Source organism: Zingiber officinale, chromosome 5B (assembly GCF_018446385.1).
Source record: "Zingiber officinale cultivar Zhangliang chromosome 5B, Zo_v1.1, whole genome shotgun sequence".
In the NCBI taxonomy this organism is placed as follows: domain Eukaryota; kingdom Viridiplantae; phylum Streptophyta; class Magnoliopsida; order Zingiberales; family Zingiberaceae; genus Zingiber; species Zingiber officinale.
In genome coordinates, this window is record NC_055995.1 from 102,386,808 (window position 1) to 102,406,189 (window position 19,382).

Sequence of the window (19,382 nt, forward strand, 5' to 3'; positions counted from 1 at the left end):
TGAGTTAAAAAAATTTAACTAATGAAATGTCATTATGTCAATATGTATTATTATTAGACTAAAAGATATTTTCAGACCAATAAAAAGTTGACGTATACGAATTCAAAACTTGTAAGGTGTTTAAGTGATTTTTTAATTAAAATAATGGCACTTGCAAAACAACGAAATATTGAAGGCACAAAAAACCGTCCGATACACAAAGCTCCCGTCATACGGAATCCCGAAAAAAAATTCATTATACGTAATCTTATCTTACTTTTTACAATAAGTTATTTCCAGAATTCGAACCCTTACACAACGAAATATTGAAGGCACGTTTTGTGAAAATGGCCAATTTCTAAATTTACCTGCTACAGAGCACAACCAAACACAAACCATCCATGGCGTTAGATCCGACACACTGGAATCTTCTAGATTTGGAGCGAACCAGAGCAGTCGGCAATTCTCCAATACAAAGTTCACATGAAGTAGTATGTTTGACTAGAAAGACGCATGAATAATGGTAACTTGTCAGAAGGTGGACAACAATCATAATAGGAACTATTGCAAGATTATGAGCTATGCCTTTTACAGACAAACTGTAGAATTAAGTGAAGAACAGTCCCTCCAGAGACACTATCCACACCCATCAAACTGCCCCCTAGATTAGTTGTAAGAGAGCTAAAGTTAACTGGGATCCTGATGCTCAACAAAGTAAAACAGATGTGCGATCTCTTCCCGAAATAAAAGAATATGAATACAGATTCCCCATATTCAGAGGCTGACAAAGTAAACAACAATTTAGTTGTCTTGCAGGTTTCATAGTCTCTTGGGGGCTCCGAAGTCGATATCATGTGAGATTAATCCACTGTCCCTTGTTGGTTGCAGCTGAAAGACCGCGTAGCCTTCACAAATAGCAACCCAAATTAAAGGTGCTGCCTTAAGGTACTTCAAGAAAATCTTCATGCGTAGTACATGTACAAGCTGTTTGCAGCAGCACAAGCTATCAAGTTTTCAGTTGGATGCCAGGCTAGATGAAGTAATTTGATTGTGGAGTCAAATGAGTTTCCATTGGCATCGACATTTGGATTTTCTGCTCCTATCAATCCACAATGAGATATTATAAATCAAAGGTTCTTTTTAAATGGCATTAGTTAATGCTTGGATGCCGAGCAACAATGGCTAACTAACTGACCTCGTCTCACGCCATGTGTGAAGCTGCCAAGAGATCTGGAAGTTCTTGTAGGATCTTGAACTTGTTGCCTATATATATATATATATATATATATATATATGCAAATGCAAAGGAAGATTAACAATCAGCAGGAAGAGAAGACCAGGATAGAAGCAAGTCTTAAGAGGTATGCATCTGTTTTGACAGTACAGTTAAGATGATAGATGACTTGATGAACCCCCTAAACACTAGCCTCTGTTTTTTTTTTGAAAAAAGGAACATAAAAAAGGCTTCTGATGCTTAGGCCAACGCATAAGTTAGAGGGGCAGTAATGTCACAAGCCTAGTTATCTGCTTAGCAGAAATTTAGACAGAAGTTTCTTAGGTTCAGGAGCGATAATACCAACATGTCAAAGGATATTATTAGTTGAAAATTCTAACCGTAACCCGTTATGCACCTCTTATTATACAAGTTAAATTGTCTATAGCATGAAGGTTTAAACATCAAGCTCAAAGAACATTTCATAGATTATGTATCATTTGTTACAAGCGTTTGACACCAAAGTTTCTCGAATTTTTTTAAACCTGATGCAGCCCTTGATATGGAAGAGCTAAGAGGCTCATTAGGCTAGAGGTTCAACCAAAGTAGAAACTTGATGGACCAATTTTTCCTCTCCATTAATCAGTCTGGTCAGACTAACATTTTGACTTGTAGACATCATTTTAAGCAACCTTTCTATGGGTAAACGGATAACTTAGTGCATGAAATACTCCCATTCTCAATTCTTTTTAGCTGAAGCATGTAATCTTTTTCTCTCGCATCTAAAAACTAGCGTTTGTATCAGAACCTTAATCTTGTAGACACTTGAAAAAGATAATAAATCTAATGAGAAGCACTGAGACCATACCTCATTGGATTTTTACTAGCTTCCAAAATTGTCGCTTCATCACTCCCAGGATCACAGCCAAATACACGAAAAAGATTACTGCAGATGAAAGCTGAAACATTATTAGCATATCCTAGTCTGGTCAATCATCAGGCATCGGAAGGATCAATAAGAGCAACAATACCTGGCATAAAAAAAAATTAATAATAAAATAAAATAAATAACCTGTATGAACCAGTTGCCACACGGAACCCGTCTCCACTAAGACAACACTCAAATTTGTCAAAAATTGAGTCATTCTCATACAAATCACATAACTGCATATCAATAAAAGTATTTGAAGAAAAATTTCATCCACAAGTATTACAATGTACATGATGCAATTTAACTTCTAATTTACTTAAAAGAGACAATTCACCTTAGGCCTCAAGTACTCATGAACCTGAAAGGTTGCAACTGGAGCTGAATCCATATTTATATCCCAAAGCTGTAAAAAGCAAATTCAAGGAAAGAGTAAAAGGATTGAGAAAAAACAAATATTTTATTTCCAACTATGGCATTTCAGTTAAAAGAAACATTAGCGATGGATAATTCACAATCTGTGACAATCTAATAGGTGGAATACTGAACAGATGACAAACAACTAAGTCAAGAAAAATGACAGAAAATGCACAAATCTCTGGACATATTACCATTGCTAGAAATATCCGACACTACCACAACAAAATAAGTTGCCTTACTATCTTTAACATTTTTTCCTATCTTCTACTTATCATACTAGGGAGAAGGAACTGACACGATAGTTACCTTTTTCAGTTAAGGAATTTCCAAATTCCATGAAAGGTCGTATATTTGGCAATGTATAAATTCTTTTTTACTTAGGAAAAATCAAATCTACATTACCAAATAATACAAAGCACAAATAACACTCATTCAATTGAAAGAAAATGCATGTGAAAGTTGACTAAAAAAGATTACCATACTGAAGATAAGGAACAATAAAACTACATTTTAGTTCACAAAGTCAGAAGATTGACATTTTATTGAGCACAAGAAAGCAAGCAAATAAATATCTTCAGACACCCAACTATAGTACAAGAAAAAAATCCAAGAGATTAAGGAACCTGTAGCTCTAGGATTCCAGAGCATGAGTGTCAGTAAACTTGGAAAAAAAACTATAGGCACATTGATGACTAAGTTAATTCATGCTTGATCTGATCATTCTGAAATTGGAATGTTAAGCTTACGCTAATACAGATCAATTTATATGAATCCACATGATGCCTTCTGCATGCTCCTCAAATGAATCATAGATCCATAACAGCCTTATCAAATAGCAACCCCATCATAAATTTGTTATCTCCGTTCCTTTTTGGCATATACTGTTTGATTTATAACAATTCTTGAAATGCATTATATTGAAGACAATATGAAACTTTAATTCATATTGGTATATATTTAGAGAATGGCCATTAGCCAAACTAGAAGATGGATGATGAAAATACAAGATTTTGAATATCTCATATGAACATGATTTTGTATATTCTTGAATCTCTAACAAAGTTCATTCTAGGACAAAGTAGCCACATAGAAGTGTTATCGTAAAGGACTAGGTAATCATCCAGATGTGCTGCCATATCAGCAGATAAATATTACCTTCACAAACAATAAGGTAAAAGAATTATAGAGTTGACCCAAATAACTGCAGATCTGATTGTTCGACTGTAAAAAAACTCAATCTATGTTTATCTTAACATCTTGACTTCACAGGAAGGAGAGTTTCTCTTCATCTTTTAGAAAGATTTGTAGGCATGAACTCTGCTCTAGTGTTGTGTCAAATTAGTTAGGATGGCATCTTAAATGGCCACTTGCCTCATATAATATATAGAAAATGTGTTTAATTTATATTTTATATTATTAGTAAACACCTTATAACTCATGATTGCCATTGTTTATGTTTCTAAAAACTATCAAATTGCACCAGAAGGTATAGATCAGTGCTGCTGGTATGAGCACTGCATTGATAAAGAAATTGTTCTGATGTCTTCCAGTAAAAATAGCCTCATGCTAACACGTTTAACATCAGCTACAGAAAAATATCTAATATGAAGATTATGTACTTCGTTTCCAAACAGATGCCCCTCTCATGTATGATTTATCAGTGTATTATGCTAATACAACAACTGGACTACCCTAAGGTGACGAAATACATTTCTGGCAGTAGCAGATTTCCAGTAAAAAAATGAAAAGTGAAGAAACAAGAATCAGCAGAGATTAACCTTGAGAGTCATATAATCCCGACTTAAGATGTGTCTTCCATCCTTAGCAAATTTGACATCTGAAATTGAGGCAATGATCTCAGTGAAAAAAGACCTTGAAGCTGGTGCTTCATGATTCTCAAACCTGTGGAGGAGAATGTCTCGTCAACTATAACTAAAATGAATGGAACTTGAGAATATATCTAGACTCGTGCTATATCTTAGCTTCCTTAAAGGCACATTAAACTTAAAAGAAGAGGTCACATTTGCTTACAACTTAGAATGATTATCACATAGTGCTGATTGGCGCAAGTCTATAAGACGAATTGAACCCTTTGAGCTACTATATACCAGCATATTACACTGGATTGGATGAAATTCAGCAGAAGTTATAACCTCTGAAATATATGAAGGTAGCCATTTAGCATTGCAAACACAATGGGGGCATTTAACAAATAGAAATGGTACACAGAACAATGCAAGAAATGCTATCAGAACCTATAAATGTGAGAGCTGATTTTTAAACTACAATGACAATCAACCTGAATACATCAAAAATTCAGTAACTAAAGAATTTTCAGAACTTTATATAACCATCTTTCTACTATTCAAGACATGCAAACATCTATCAGACACATTTTCAAAAGTGAATCTTCTATGCAAGTAAGGATTATTAAAATCTCAGTAGGGAAAAGCTACTCTCGTTCAATCAGATGACCAGATAGATGAAGTGAAATTGGGTTAACTTCCAGCTGAAGTCCAACAATGATGCATAAAATGTCCATAGAGGTGAATTTCAAATCTTCAAATATGATGTCCAAATGTGATAAGAGGACTAGTTTATGTTAAATAATCTTTTGCTGGGATACAGCTTCAACAGCTCAGCTGATCAACTACCAATTCAACCAACCATAGCCTCAACATACGCTTAGCAATTCCAGATGACCCTATAACAAATTGATGTCACAGATGTTTGCTAATCCAATTACATAGACAAAATGCTTAATAAAAGTTTGAAGCCCTTATTAGTGATCCCATGCTGACATCATCATCATTGTCATCCTCATTGCTATCATCCTCGTTCACCCATGTTAGCCCAACTATTTGTGAAGCCTCAATGATGACAATGCTAAAAAGAGGAAGAGGAAGAAACTTTTCCCTTAAATCCTACATTGCTGAGTGAGGGCACTCTTGGGCATGCTCACATATCAAAGGGATCTTCACTTCCGTCCACATTTTGGATTGAATTGAGCTTCCTTTTAGGCTTTCACAAGGTATCAAAATGCCAGCTCCCCACCTCAGTCCTACACCCTAAAAATGTTAGTACTAAAAGAGCATACTTAAAAGAGGAAGAGCAAGGAGCTCCTTTACTCACATGCTAAGTGAGTCCCTCTTGGGCATGCTCCAGTATCAAAAGGACTTTCACTAACTGCCTTGGTATATTGGGTTGAATTGAGGTTCTGAGCGCAATGCAGATCACAATCATATAAATACAAAGTTAATAACAAAAATGCATACCATGAAAGGTATTTTCTGATAGGTGTTCTGTCAGGAATGTATATATATAAATGAGTGTGAGTTCTCTCTTTTAATCAATAAAAAGCTTTACTTACTTTAACTTGGTCTTCAGGGTGACTTTTCCCTCAACTTTGTATTAGAATTAGGACTTTAATCTTCCACCCCCAAAAGTAAGAAGTAGGTTTGATGTAGCAGCATAACCTCCCCTCACCTTCACATCTTCCCCTTCTTTCCTTGACTTTCATTTTTCATGCTTATTTTTCCTCCCTCTCATTTGACTCTGTAACTCCATCGTTGCACAAGATGTGTGCTACTTACCATCTCTAACAGCTGCAAAAGTTTCCATGTTAATTGTTATGATGATATCCTCCTCCTGCGATGTATGTAGCAATATTATCAAATATCTCTTAATAAAGTCTATTCATTTAGTGTGATTCTTTCGGATTGCCCGCAACTAATAGATAATGCGGCCTTCTCATTGATAAAAACTCATTTCCCTTAAATATGAAAACCTCTGTATCCCAATATCACCTAATATCTCTGAAAAAAGTTTATTCATTTAGTGTAATTCTTTCGCACAGCCGACACCTAAAAGATAGTGGCCTTCTCATTGATAAAGACTCATCTCCTTTAAAGATGAAAAATTTGCATCCCCTCCATTATGTCGCTGCTTCTTCAGCCTAATCAACTTGCTCATTGTCGACGGTTTGTCCAACTCACTATCAAAGCCACCATTTAGATGAGAAAGATACATTATGATGCCAACCTGCAACTACCCATCAAGGTTCTTCTCAGTCAAGTGTGCACTAATCCACACCTGCATGCTCCTTTTTGTTGTCTTGGTTCCATACAATTTCCTCGTGGTTACCAGGGAAACATGGGTAGGCATGAATTTGAAGTTGAAAAATGAGATCCAGTGGGATGGCTAAAGTCTTCCTAGCTTCTGTGTAAGGAAAAAAAAAAGGTGCTGAAGATAAATAAAAGGGTGACTGACACATTAAAAGGCATCTATGAGCAGTGTATAAAATACCGTTCCGTGCCGCCCGGCACGGACGGTTTTTACCGTTCCGCCGGGCGGCCGAAACCGGCACGGGAGCACCTCCCGTCTCAGCGGTGCCGGAGGAGACGCGGGACGCCACCGGCGGCGTCCCGCGACGACTTCGACACCGAAGGCGTCGCGCCGAAGGCGTCGTGCGCAATGCCTTCTGCGGCGCCAATGGTGTCGCCGAAAGCGTCCGGCTACCTTACCGGACACTTCCGGCGACCCTTCCGGCGCCGCCGGAGGCATCCGGCGCCGCCGGACGCCTCCCGCGGGATCGCCCGCAATGATCGCAGGCGATCTCGCGTACGCCTCTTTTTTTTTTCTTTTTCTTTTTTTAATAATTATTTATTTTATTTAATAAATTTAAACAATTCCTAAAGAGGAGTTGTGATATTCCGAAGAGGCTTTTACAAACCTAATTAAATTATCCTAATAAAATATATAAAAAATATATTTAAAATTAAAATAAATTAAATAAATTTTATTAATTAATATTCTGAAAAAATAATGTTTTAAATTTTATTTAAAAATTTAAAAAATATAATAACTCTTATTTATATTCTAATATATTTTTTATTATTTTAAATTTCATTTAATTTTTAAAAAAAATCTAAATTTTTTTAAAAAATTCTAAAAAATTTTAAAAATTCTAATAAATTATATTTATATTCTGATTTTTTTTACTTTTTTAAAATTTTTTATTATTTAAAATATATATTATTTAATTATTAATTAATTAAATGAATAAATAGTTATTTTATTTATTTAATAATAATAATAATAATATTATTATTATTGTTATTATTATTATTATAGATACTTCCATTTTAATTTGAATTATTGTTATATCAATTCTATTTAAATAAATTTATTTTTAATTATTTTTTCTAACAATATTAAATTATTCAATAATTGAGAACTTATAATAAATCAATATACAACTTATTTTTATATATACCATAAACATATTTATCTTATAATTACTATAGATAAATAAAAAATACCGAAACTGTATCGGCACGGCACGATACGATACTGAAACCGTATCGTTCCAATCTGAGACCGAAACCTCGGCACGGGTCGAAATTTTAAACCTTGTCTATGAGACTTATGATGAGCAAAAGCATCTCATACAGAGGTGGAGAAGGTGATCAAGAACATCCCTACAGCTGTCTCAAGGTACAATTACAAGGAATACCCACAGGGAAAGGTGAAAAAGCATCCTGAAGTCAACTTTTCCATTAGAATTTCATAAGGAACAAAACCGAAAGATCTTTTCAATATGTTCTCTACTAAGTAGAGTACATATCCCCAGAGCATCTCCATGCATCTAGATCCTAAATGTCTCTATACGGGACCTCAAATGCAATGATGTCTCAAATCTCAATGACTCTGTCGGAAGTGGCACATAAATGATTTGCTCGATTACCACTCAGAGAGAGTGCCAATTTTAATGCATTTGTTAAAGTTTTGATGCATATTTTGTGGGTAGTAATTGAAGTATTCAAAGTGCAGATAGCCGGAATTCAAGCAAAATTGAGACATAACACTCAAAGTTTATGAAGATATCCATTGAAGGGCGAGATAACTGAATGACTCTTATAGTAAATGGTTTGCTAACATCTTTCAAATATGCACTGAAATCATCCAAGTTTCTACACAGTATATGAGAATCACCCTCATGACTATGCTGAGATCTTGGAGAGATAAAATGATTGTGCAACTGTGGATGATGAGTGAAGATTGGAGAATTGAACCGAAGAAGGGTTAAAGAGAAAAGGAGAATTCGAGCAGAAGAGGAAAGAACCCAAGGGAGTTTAATTGGCAGTTCCAGTCATGAGGACAGAAGCTTGGAATAGGATGGCATTGAATCTTCACATAATACAAGGTGTTTATGAAACTCAAGGAACAAATTTGTCACCTGAACCTCAGATCATCCAGTCTGGGAAGCACAAAAGAGCTAACACTAAGAATATTCTGTATCAAAATAGGTTGGCCACTAAACCTCTTCAAGGATTAATGTTCACCTCTCTTGAATAGATATCAAAACATTGTGCAATCTACTCTGTGATATCATCTCTTAATCACTAAATGAAATATCACAGTCCCTATCAAATAGATGTTAACACATTATGTAATCCCCATTCAGATACGGTCTCCAAGTTTATTGATAAAATGTTAGACTTTACTCAAATCTGTCTAGATATTAATTCTTGATCACAGAGGAAGATACTAGATCCTAATCTATCTTTTTCTCTCAATCGCCACTGATAATTTGTCACTTGATCTTTCAAACTTCAGTATCCCATGATATCTTCAATATTTATGAGAGTAAAGTGAAAAAAATAATTTCAGCTCTTTTGAAGATGAACATCTAGTTCATAGATTTGTATCTTTGACGTTTCTCAACCTCTGCACTAATATTATTTCTTCATCATCTTCATAGTGTCTTATAAGATTTATTTTTCTATTTATGGGAATCTTTTTCTACGTGACAAGCTGAATGGTCAACAACACCAGATATCTATAATCCATCCTGACAAAGAGTGTTTATATATATATCTCGGACAGGGCTAAGCAATCACTAATAATAACTAAAAACATTAATCAATTCCCCAATAAATAATGTATTGTGGATTTGTGGTCACTAAATCCTCTTTCATTACTTAAAACGTTGCAAACTTCGTGCCATAAGTGGTTCCAAGGGGTCAGAATTGTTTTGATTTACAATCCTACGGACTTAATTTTCCTTAGCAAGATCTTTCTAAATGACAAACTACAGAATCAGGATACCTATATTTGGATAATACAACGCCAACTTTACAGGATAAGCAATGTTGAGGATGCTAAACTGATAATAGAGTTCTCTAAGAGGAACATAGTTCAGTTTGTCACCTAAGTAAGCAAACCTGTATTTCAACATGTTAAAGCATGGGGAACTTTGAAGCTCCAACTATACTGTAAAAACAACTACATAAATAGAGAAAATACCAGTCAAGTCCTCCATATTTGTGGGTTTCACATCAACAATATTAAAGCTCTGGCTGCTAATTTCCAAATTCCATAGATTGATTCGAAGATCATCTGCTGATATAAATGTCTCACCATCACTGTGGAGCAAAATAGCCAATAAGTTCAGAAAAAGAAATAATATCTAAACTAACATAGGCAATAGATAATAATAATAATGCTAATATGACCAAGAGGCTCAAACATCAGGGTATGCATGTGGTATCATTGTAAATGGCAGAACACTAGGATCACAGGAAGAGAACAATGACGAGGTCAAATCTTTGGTCCAACCTTTGGGATGGGCGATGTGGATTTTATCCTACCCTTGAGTCTAGAGTTAAGTTGTAAGTTTAACATGATTGGTCTCTTTTGTTTATTTATGTTTTTTTGTTACCCAATTACTACTTACACTTCTTTGATCCAATTCATTCAATTTATCTAACTATAAATTCTATAAGTGGAGTTTATGCCAGTATATCAATCTTGATAAGACAAATGAAATGAAATATATAAAATACTAAAGACAAATTAGATTGTAAAATATATTGAAATTGCAACAGAAATTGCAATATAAAGCAAAAAGGAAGTAGCTTATGCAACTGGCACACTAAGAACAGTATATAAATAAACCTGTTATTTGAAATGGAGTTTATGTGGTAATCATGAGCATGAGCATATACCCTTCTACATCTCGCAACAAGGCTCTTCTCTTGGCTAGTTACCTATACATAAGAAATAAGCATTCGTAGAGAATAAGCCACCTCCATCAAATACAGCAGCTCATTCAAATTCCATGACTTCAAAATTATACTGATGAAATAAGATCCTGCTGAAACAGGTCATGATAAATAAAACAACTGGAAAGAAATCAAAGTGCAAAATGTATGCACATATGTACCTACATGCAGGCCCACATGCATACATACAGTTATGTACATACATATATACATATGTAACGTCTATGGCTATATACATATATGTACATAAGACTGAGTACAGAAAGATATTTATTGAGGGCATGTCTATTATATTATGATTTTGATCCATGTGAAAAGATATAATCAATGTCTGAGTGCAACTACCACTGGCAAGCGTAGTGATGGAAATCCTCCCGGTGGGAAAGACAAATCAGTGTTCAGATAGTTGAAAGAGCTTCTGGAACATCCATTAGGAAATCTCGGTCTAACATTACTTGTGGTTGAGGTATCAGAGCAACCATTTCCCACAACCATGGTAGCATCCAAATTCATCTCAGAAACTTGTTTGACCTTCTTTTCTTGTACCTGTTGGAATTCAACTCAAGAAATGACATAATGTAGCAGCCAGAGGTGAAGGTTCTGAATTGGTAATAATTGAAATAAAAAGCACCCATGACATAATTAAGAATTTTGAAGAATGGGAATGAGAAATTAAGGTAACGTCACTAGCAAGAGATTATCAGTAAGCATTTGAATGATTTGTTTTATCTTATCTGCTATGCGAGTAACCCTACAAGCTATATAGAAGGACAAAAATTCTGATCAAAATAATAGCAAAATGTTTAACATTGCAAAAAAATCAAAGTTATGACACATGAAAACTTATCATATGTATGTAACAAAAGTCTCACACAGATTCCTAATGATCAATAGGCATAATAAAATTGCACCAACAGTTCACAAAAATATCATTATTGATTAAATTATGGTAGAAGACTAGGCAAATATCATTACTAAGGGTCGTGTAAGTACCATAATATAAATTGAATAATAATTTCTTTGTGAACTCATAAGTTTGGAAAGCTTGGTCATCTATTCCAGAATAAAATAAAGTGTGCCATGTATGACTACACAATATACCAACAGGTTAAGTAAACTTACTAAGTTGTTCTTCATAAGTTACAAAAGTTCTATAGCATGGAATCGTTTTCCACTCAGAACTAATGGTCAGTGACGGTGTGATATGTGCAATGAAGGAACACAAAAAATTAATTAATCAATATCAATAATGTGGAAAATATTCCAATGTGGCAATAATTTTATGATCCATGGTTCACAAAAGAGAAACTTGTTGATGATTCAAGAATTTAGAATGCAGTCGACTATGGGGAGACCATTTAGATGGTACATGAGGAACATCCAACAGGCGTAAAAATATGCATATAGAGGAGCATCAATGGAAATTTTCTCACCAATCAAAATATTGAATAACTCACTTGGAACAGGTAAAAGCGATGTTCTAAAAATCAACCTAGGTGGCCGCCAAGGTGCTAGGCGCCCATCAGCCGCACCAAAACATGCTAGTCTGCCCGCCTAGGCGACCTTAGCACCTAAGCGGGATTAGGCGGCCCTATGCATTGACTAATCGGTTGAATCGTCTAGGCGCCGCAGAAATAGTGCAGGGTTTTCATGATTTTTTTTTATTTTGGGTTTTTAAATTTAAAGCTCAATTTAAAAAAAAAAAAAAACTAAAATGTAACCCTTTTGTGTTGGGCTTAAGTTTTATAAGCCCTAAACTTTGGTCCAATAAGAAAATCGATTTGTTGACTTACCCTAGTAGCTAGCACCAAACTTCATCTTCATCGTATTGAGTAACCAGAATTGGAGAAATCAGAGCAAATGAAGAAGTCCACATTTTGGAGAAATCAGAGAGTTAAAAGGCTAGAGAAATTGATTTGAAGAAAAATTTGTTGTTTGATCTTTCCCAAACTGAGCGACTAGGAAGCGATTGAATTGAAGGTTGGCTAAAGCCTCATTCTTTGGAAACATCATTTCATCAAGCACTCGCAATATTCAGTGAAGTTGAAAGGTAATTTGTTTTAATTTTGATACTTGCAAATTAAAAAATAATTTGTTTTAATTTTATTTTCCCTTCTCTCGATTTCTACATGAGTTTGCCATTTCTGTTTTTTTTTCTTTAATGAAAAGAAAATATGTTTCTACTTAAGCATCTTATTCTATTATTTTTTTTGGCAGATAATATTGGAGCTTGAGACAAAAACACATTACAAAGTGATTTATGAATTCAATTAATATTGGAGCTTGGGACAAAAACACATTTCAAAGTGATTTATGAATTCAATTGAAGTTTGAGCAGTGATCTTTTACTTGTTAAATATCAAAGGTTCAATAAAATAGTGAGAAAAATGATGGATAAGATGAATCAGATGATTAAATAACATAGCTTCCAAAGTTATGATTTTATTCTTAAATCTCATTTTGGGTTATTACAATTAACTGATGAAGTGATTAATTATGTAATTTATGCTGATACCGTGGAATCCACCTAGTGGTGCCTAGTTTCCGCATAGGTGGCTTAGGCACTGGCACCCGACTAGCACCTAGCAAATATTAGAACCTTGGGTAAAAGACAACTAAATTTAATGGCATGATAAATTCTCTCTATATAGCTAGCTTCTATTCAGCATGTATTTAAGATAGTAAGCAAAAAGTAAATTTAAGATAAAAAAAATCACTTTTCCAAAGAAAAAAAGAGGCACAAATTTTACCTTCCAGTATTTGATTGTTTTGTCATTAGTTGAGAGAAGGAATAGAGCACCATTAGCTGTTTGACACCATCTGACTTTATTGATCTTCTCCTCTATTTCCAAGCTTTTAAGATAGTCAAACTGAAACATGCAATTCAAGAAGTTAGCACCAGATAGCTATTAATTTTGGTTGATGATTGAGATCAGAGGGTACCTCTGGTTCATGGCTCTGAAATTCAGTTTTGTAGCGAAACTCAGCATGCCTGCTAAATGGATAATCTTGCCTCTCCAAATCCTTCCGAGAGCCATGCTAAAATTAAATAATCACATCACATGAATATCATAGTGAAAAGTATTTTAGCCACAAAGAAAAAAAACAGTGGCAAGCAACATACGTTTTTAGCATCTGTTCTCTCAAATAAAACAACACGACCTCCTCTATCTCCAGTTGCAAGATGATCTCCAGATTTATCAAATTCTATTGCTGAGATGATATCCACTTCAAGAAAAAAAAGTTCATATCAACTGGCAATTTTGTCAACTGGCGTAGAAAAGACCTTGTTAACCAAAAAGATACATCTGCATCTAGATAATTAGAAGACAAGTTTGGTATGGACAGCCAAATCAAATACTACACAAAATAGACCCCAAAAAAATATGGTTCAACATGACCAACAAACTATTAATATGAGTTTTTAACTGAATCTAAGTCCCCAAAACTCCTAATGTTCCTCGTAAGACGTATACAGTATACTTGTCATGAACCTTAATTTAGTTGACATAGAAGATGATCTTCAAGGTCTAATTACAAACCAAAATGAGTACTGAATCTATGCTTAACTGTAGAGGAACTAATCTAACCAATCAATGAAGAACAAAAAGGTCAACACAGAAGTTGGAAAATAGATCGTGTAAGAAACAAACACTATTCATTATTTTTGCAACAGCAACAAGCTTAACCTCATCATCTACTATGACTACAAAGATTCTTTAACCTGTATATTCAATTATGTTGTAATTAGTAACTAAGGTTTCATTGTCATCCACAATGCTACTAGAACAACACTTTGGAGATTTGTTCTTTGATGTTAAAGAAACCAAGGTGTGATGAACAATGAAAATATCTTAAAATCAGAAATAGAAGGGCAAAAAAAATATCTGATGCTTTACAAGGGCTAAATGCCAAAGTATGCCTATTGATCTATATGAATTGGAAAGGGAGAAGGTCATGATTAAGAACTCGAATTAACCATCATGGTATGTATAAATATCAATCTTGAGCTTTTAAATTAACATAATGGGTCAAATTTATGAAGTAAAAATGTCGCTATTAACTAAAGGAGTATCACATGAATGATTAAAAGAACTTGTTTATGTTTCATGCTTCGTGACAAACTAGATTGTTGTACTAATAGAGTAGGAAAACATGGAGAAAATCACATGAACGGAAAAGATACAAAAGGAACTGATATAATGTGAGGCGGCTTATACCTAGATGGGGTAAGAGAAGAAAAGCTAAAAGGGAGTGTTGCTTAGGTTGATTAGCATGGAAGAAACGAGAATTAGATCGAATAAAATGTAATCAATTAGACCCGTAATCAAACCTATAAAAGAATGGGTGAGGCTGAAATGATATATCATCGAAGAATATACAATTTGTTCTCTATTTCTTCTCAAACTCTCTTCTTCTATATCTCTCCCTAGCTCATCTCCTCGTTGTAGCACTACCGACAACCACCACATACACTTCTTCCTCCAAGTAGCTCTAGTGTTGCTATTCCATGAAATTGCATTGCAAGTCCTTCTAGCTGCTCTGATGGCAGCCATGCTATGTGCTTCCCTCCTATACACTCCTGTCAATTGCTTTATGTGGCGAGCACCCGTGAGCCATATCAAGGCAGAACCCGTGAAGGAATCACCTTACAACCTAGTCTAGTTCATGGCACCTCCCCCTCCCAATTGACTAATAGATATCTCTCAAGATATCAGAGTATCACCATAGGTGGAAAAAAAGGTGGCTACCAAAGGATAACAATACTCCTCACATCACTAACAAACTAACGCCAAAACTTTATTATTTTACATTGTGCCCTAAACCAACATGCATAACACATTGGTATCAAAGTCAACTACAGGCGGCCATTTGCAACAATAGATATTGGATCTTTCAAAGCAAATGGGAGAAGTAATATAGACAAAAGTCATGTCAAACAATCCTATGTTTGCACTAAAAGAGACAAGATGAATATCCACACTAACTAAGGAGGTAGAAACCATGTGAACCACGCCACTCATTTTTAAGCTACCCTATATGATGCAAGACCAAATGGAGGTAGTCCATATCGAGCTCCAAAATTCAACTTCATAAGTTATGATGAGATCAATGACCTACTCACATGGTTATTATGGTGTGAACATTGCTTTAACCATCAAAGAATCAATGAATAAGAAAAGGTTGAGATCAAGTCAAACCACAAAAAGGAGGCTCTCAAATATATTTCATAAAAAATGAGAGGGGCATGGGAAGACTTCAAGGAGCGTTACATACTCTTTACAAACCCAAAAAAATGGGGGGAATTGGCAAAACTCCATTGAACATGTTTATTTAATGAGTGACTAGTGAGTTCAAGAGACTTCTAGCCTGTGCAGAAAGTTTTACATTGCCGAAGAGGTAGATTACTTCATCATTAAGCCACTTCGACACTTGCCAATAGAAGTAAAGATGCATTTCCTTAGAGATCTCTCAAGTGCAATATAATTAGGATGTGAGCAAAAGAAGAAGGGCCCCTCATACATAACAATCACAACAATAGTCATGCAAGACCTTCAACCAGAAGTGCATACACAACTTCTTCAACAAGAGCCTAGTGACTAAGCTAAAGGTAAAACAAGAAGTGGTTTTGCTAAAGGAGAATGGCTCCAAGGCTCCAGACAGACATGCTCAAACTTCCCCCCTGTTGCTAGGCAATGAAGCTTTCATGACAAAATTCTTTATTATTCCAGTAATGAAATTTATTGCTATACTAGAAAATTAAATGGTTGTGTATGTTGGATTCCATCCTTTGAGATTTCCACACCATGAGCATGGAATTCATCAAAAATAAACCAATTAAGTTGTGGATGACTGATGGTGAATGACAACAACCACAGTTTTCACCTTTAGAAGAAAAATGGGGCTCAGCTCACCAAATGATAGCTTCGTTGGAAGAGTTGGATACCTACTATGAGAGCCAGCAAGACTATTTCCAACAAAAGAATCATGGTAACACAAAGCTAAATAGAGGCACAAGTACTCAGATTTAGGGCTCGATGGTAACCACAGTTTCAGTGGGGCAGTAAATGATACAATGTGAGGTGCATAACCCTCGGTCTAGCAAAATAAGAAGCATTCAAAGCGAAGCGCAAATAGGTTGGTGAGCAAGGAAGAAACTAAAAACTATTAGATAGCACTGAATATAACCTATTAGATTTAGTTGCAACTAGACCTATAAAAGAAGGGCCTATGCTTAAACAATGAATAATCAAAGAATATAAACTCTACCCATTATTTCCTCTCTCTCTCTCTCTCTCTCTCTCTCTCATCATCATCATCATCATCATCATCATCATCATTCTGCCAATAGCAGGTATGTTCACCATCTTCCTCCTAGTTGCTTCAATGGTGTTGTTTGATGCAAAACGATACAATGTGAGGAGGCTTAACCCTCAGTCTGCCAGAATAAGCATTCATAGCAAATCGTAGAATAAGTCGATGAATAAGGAAGAAGCTATAAACAATTATATTTCATATCATATAACCTATTAGATTTAGTTGCAATCAGTCGTATAGAAGAAGAGCCAAAGCTTTAACAATGCATCATCAAGCATACAATCTATCCATTATTTCTTCTCTCTATATCTATATATCAACAAAGAATATACAATGTATCTAGTTATCTATGTTCCGAAACAATTGCAGCACAGAGTTAGTACTTGATGACAACCACAGTCACAGGGCCACTAAGAAATGATGCAATGCAAGGAGGCACAATGTATCATCAAAGAATATACAATCTCTCCATTGTTTCCCCTCTCTCCCTCTCTCTAAGAATAAAGACCTATCAATCTACTTGTTGTCCCTCATTACCATGCTCACAATAGCAAATATGTTGCACATCTCCGTCCAAGCTGCTCCACTGGTGTTGTTCAACACAGCTGCAACACACCTGTCTCCCAGTTTCTAAGCCATCATTACCACTGAAAGACTTAACGTTAATAGCATTAGAGAACCCACTCCTAGAAAAACTAGTGAAAGAATCCCCCTCCCAAGCAGGACCTGTGGAATCCTCTTCTGACCAAGACCAAATAGCCCGGCTCAACATGCTAAACACACAAAACATCCGTCTTGTGGAATGTCACCAACACTCAACCGACAACATACTGGAGCCAAACTTTCTCATCGCCTTTGAAGATGGCTCTGTACCCAAGCACGCAACAGAAACTCATACAGCATCGAACCCGGAGGAACCATAAGTGTGCTTGTAGAGGAGCTAATGAAATGATTAGCGAGTAACCAGGACGTTGTGAAACAAATAAGCACTATATTTCCTTGGATAATCACTATTAAACCAAGGAAATCATCTGTTTGTGGTTCCAAACGTCCAAATTCGACATTTCTATTGTGAACACGTAACAATACGTTAGCTAACAGAAATTTACTGCATTTATTAGATGAATCAGAAGTTAACATGAGACACAAATCTAACCATAAAAAAAACGCGCAATCTTCAATTTGTATGGAAACCCGAAACCTCGGCCCAGAAAACCGAGCACAGAGAGGCAAAGGACCAAATCAAAGTGGCATAGCAAAGATCGCACCTTCCTGAACATCCTCCCCGACCATGCGCTCCCCGAAGACCTGCGAGAACTTCCAATCGAGGGGCGGCGGAATGGAAGACGACGCCACCTCCTGCCCGCCATCATCGGCACCGTCCCCGTTCATCTCCGTACAAGACTTCCAAGGAGATCGGGATCGGGTTCTAGCGGCATCAATGATTCCGCGCCGGGATCAGCGGTCGGTGCAGCTCGATTCGGACACGAGGGTTTTCGGCAAATGGGTCGGTGGCGATGGAGACCAAGGCGACACGACGAGGGGGCAAAGGAAAATCGGCTTTCAAATAAGCAACGAAAAGAAAATAATAACTTGCTTTTGTTTTTTTTTTTTAAGTTTTTTTGGCGTTAAAGAATTTTTCCCACTTCACATGAAAAAAAATAGCAAGTATTGAACTATTGATTTTTTTGGGGTGATGTATACGATTTTGTTTTTGTGTGTCTGTTGGAAACCAAATACATGTAATTTTTTTAAGTTTTTTTTTATTTTATTTCTTCTAATTAAGTTTGATCCATACTGGATAGTTTAGCTATTATCATAGGAACTTTTAAAAATATTTTCAATATCCTTTTATTAGTTAAAATTTAATCTCATTGTCATTTAATTGATGTTTATACCTCTATGAGTTAATTAGAGCACCTTTTTAGGTACCGTCATCATTGATTTAATATCACTCCATGGGTGGTCATTGATGATTCATACAATAGTGTTGCAACAGATAAAGTTAGAATTAATTTTCAATGAGTACAAAAAAAAACTTGTAGATTATCTTACCTCCCTGCATATGTTATTGTTACTTAGTAAAATTTTTTGTGATTTATTTATCTATATCTAATCAAAAGACTGATAATAGTATAATACTAAGGTTATCACTTTTTTATCACGTATCATTGATTTAATATTTTGACCACGCTCGTAACAAACTCTCACTTAAATAGTAAGGTTGAGCAAGGGTTAGACCATTTCTTTAAAAAATAATATTGTTTCTTTCAAGTGCTTATAGTTTGTCACCAATTGTCTCTCGATGTACAACATTTGCTTCAAAATAAGACTATTTCAAATTTTGAATCTAAGAACATTTGAAACTTTAGTACAACTCTTGTGTTTTGACTTAGTTGAGCAAGAGAAGAGGTTAGTAGATGTACACGTGGGACAAGTATGTCAAAGTGTGAAATGT

The 19,382-nt window shown here is 35.3% G+C and overlaps 1 protein-coding gene across 1 annotated transcript; it reads right to left on the bottom strand.

Annotated features, from left to right (window-relative positions):
• Positions 1-531: 531 nt before the first annotated feature.
• On the bottom strand, positions 532-18,489 carry LOC121985221 (serine/threonine protein phosphatase 2A 55 kDa regulatory subunit B beta isoform-like). The gene is made up of 14 exons (XM_042538532.1): positions 18,193-18,489; positions 13,731-13,834; positions 13,550-13,645; positions 13,357-13,476; positions 10,952-11,152; positions 10,500-10,591; positions 9,849-9,967; positions 4,572-4,695; positions 4,319-4,442; positions 2,458-2,526; positions 2,265-2,356; positions 2,061-2,138; positions 1,175-1,242; positions 532-1,078 (listed from the first exon to the last, which is right to left on the bottom strand). The coding sequence occupies exons 1-14, from the start codon at positions 18,314-18,316 to the stop codon at positions 942-944; spliced, it is 1,548 nt and encodes a 515-aa protein (XP_042394466.1). The 5' UTR covers positions 18,317-18,489; the 3' UTR covers positions 532-941.
• Positions 18,490-19,382: the final 893 nt, after the last annotated feature.

What these genes read in the sequence shown, in the direction of transcription:
- LOC121985221 (XM_042538532.1), bottom strand. Translation starts at nt 18,316, where the DNA reads ATGAACGGGGACGGTGCCGATGATGGCGGGCAGGAGGTGGCGTCGTCT. An exon ending in AACTCCATTTCAAATAACAG is followed by an intron (nt 9,968 to 10,499) that starts GTTTATTTATAT and finishes TTTGCTCCACAG; the next exon opens with TGATGGTGAGACATTTATAT. An exon ending in CACACATGGCGTGAGACGAG is followed by an intron (nt 1,079 to 1,174) that starts GTCAGTTAGTTA and finishes GTGGATTGATAG; the next exon opens with GAGCAGAAAATCCAAATGTC.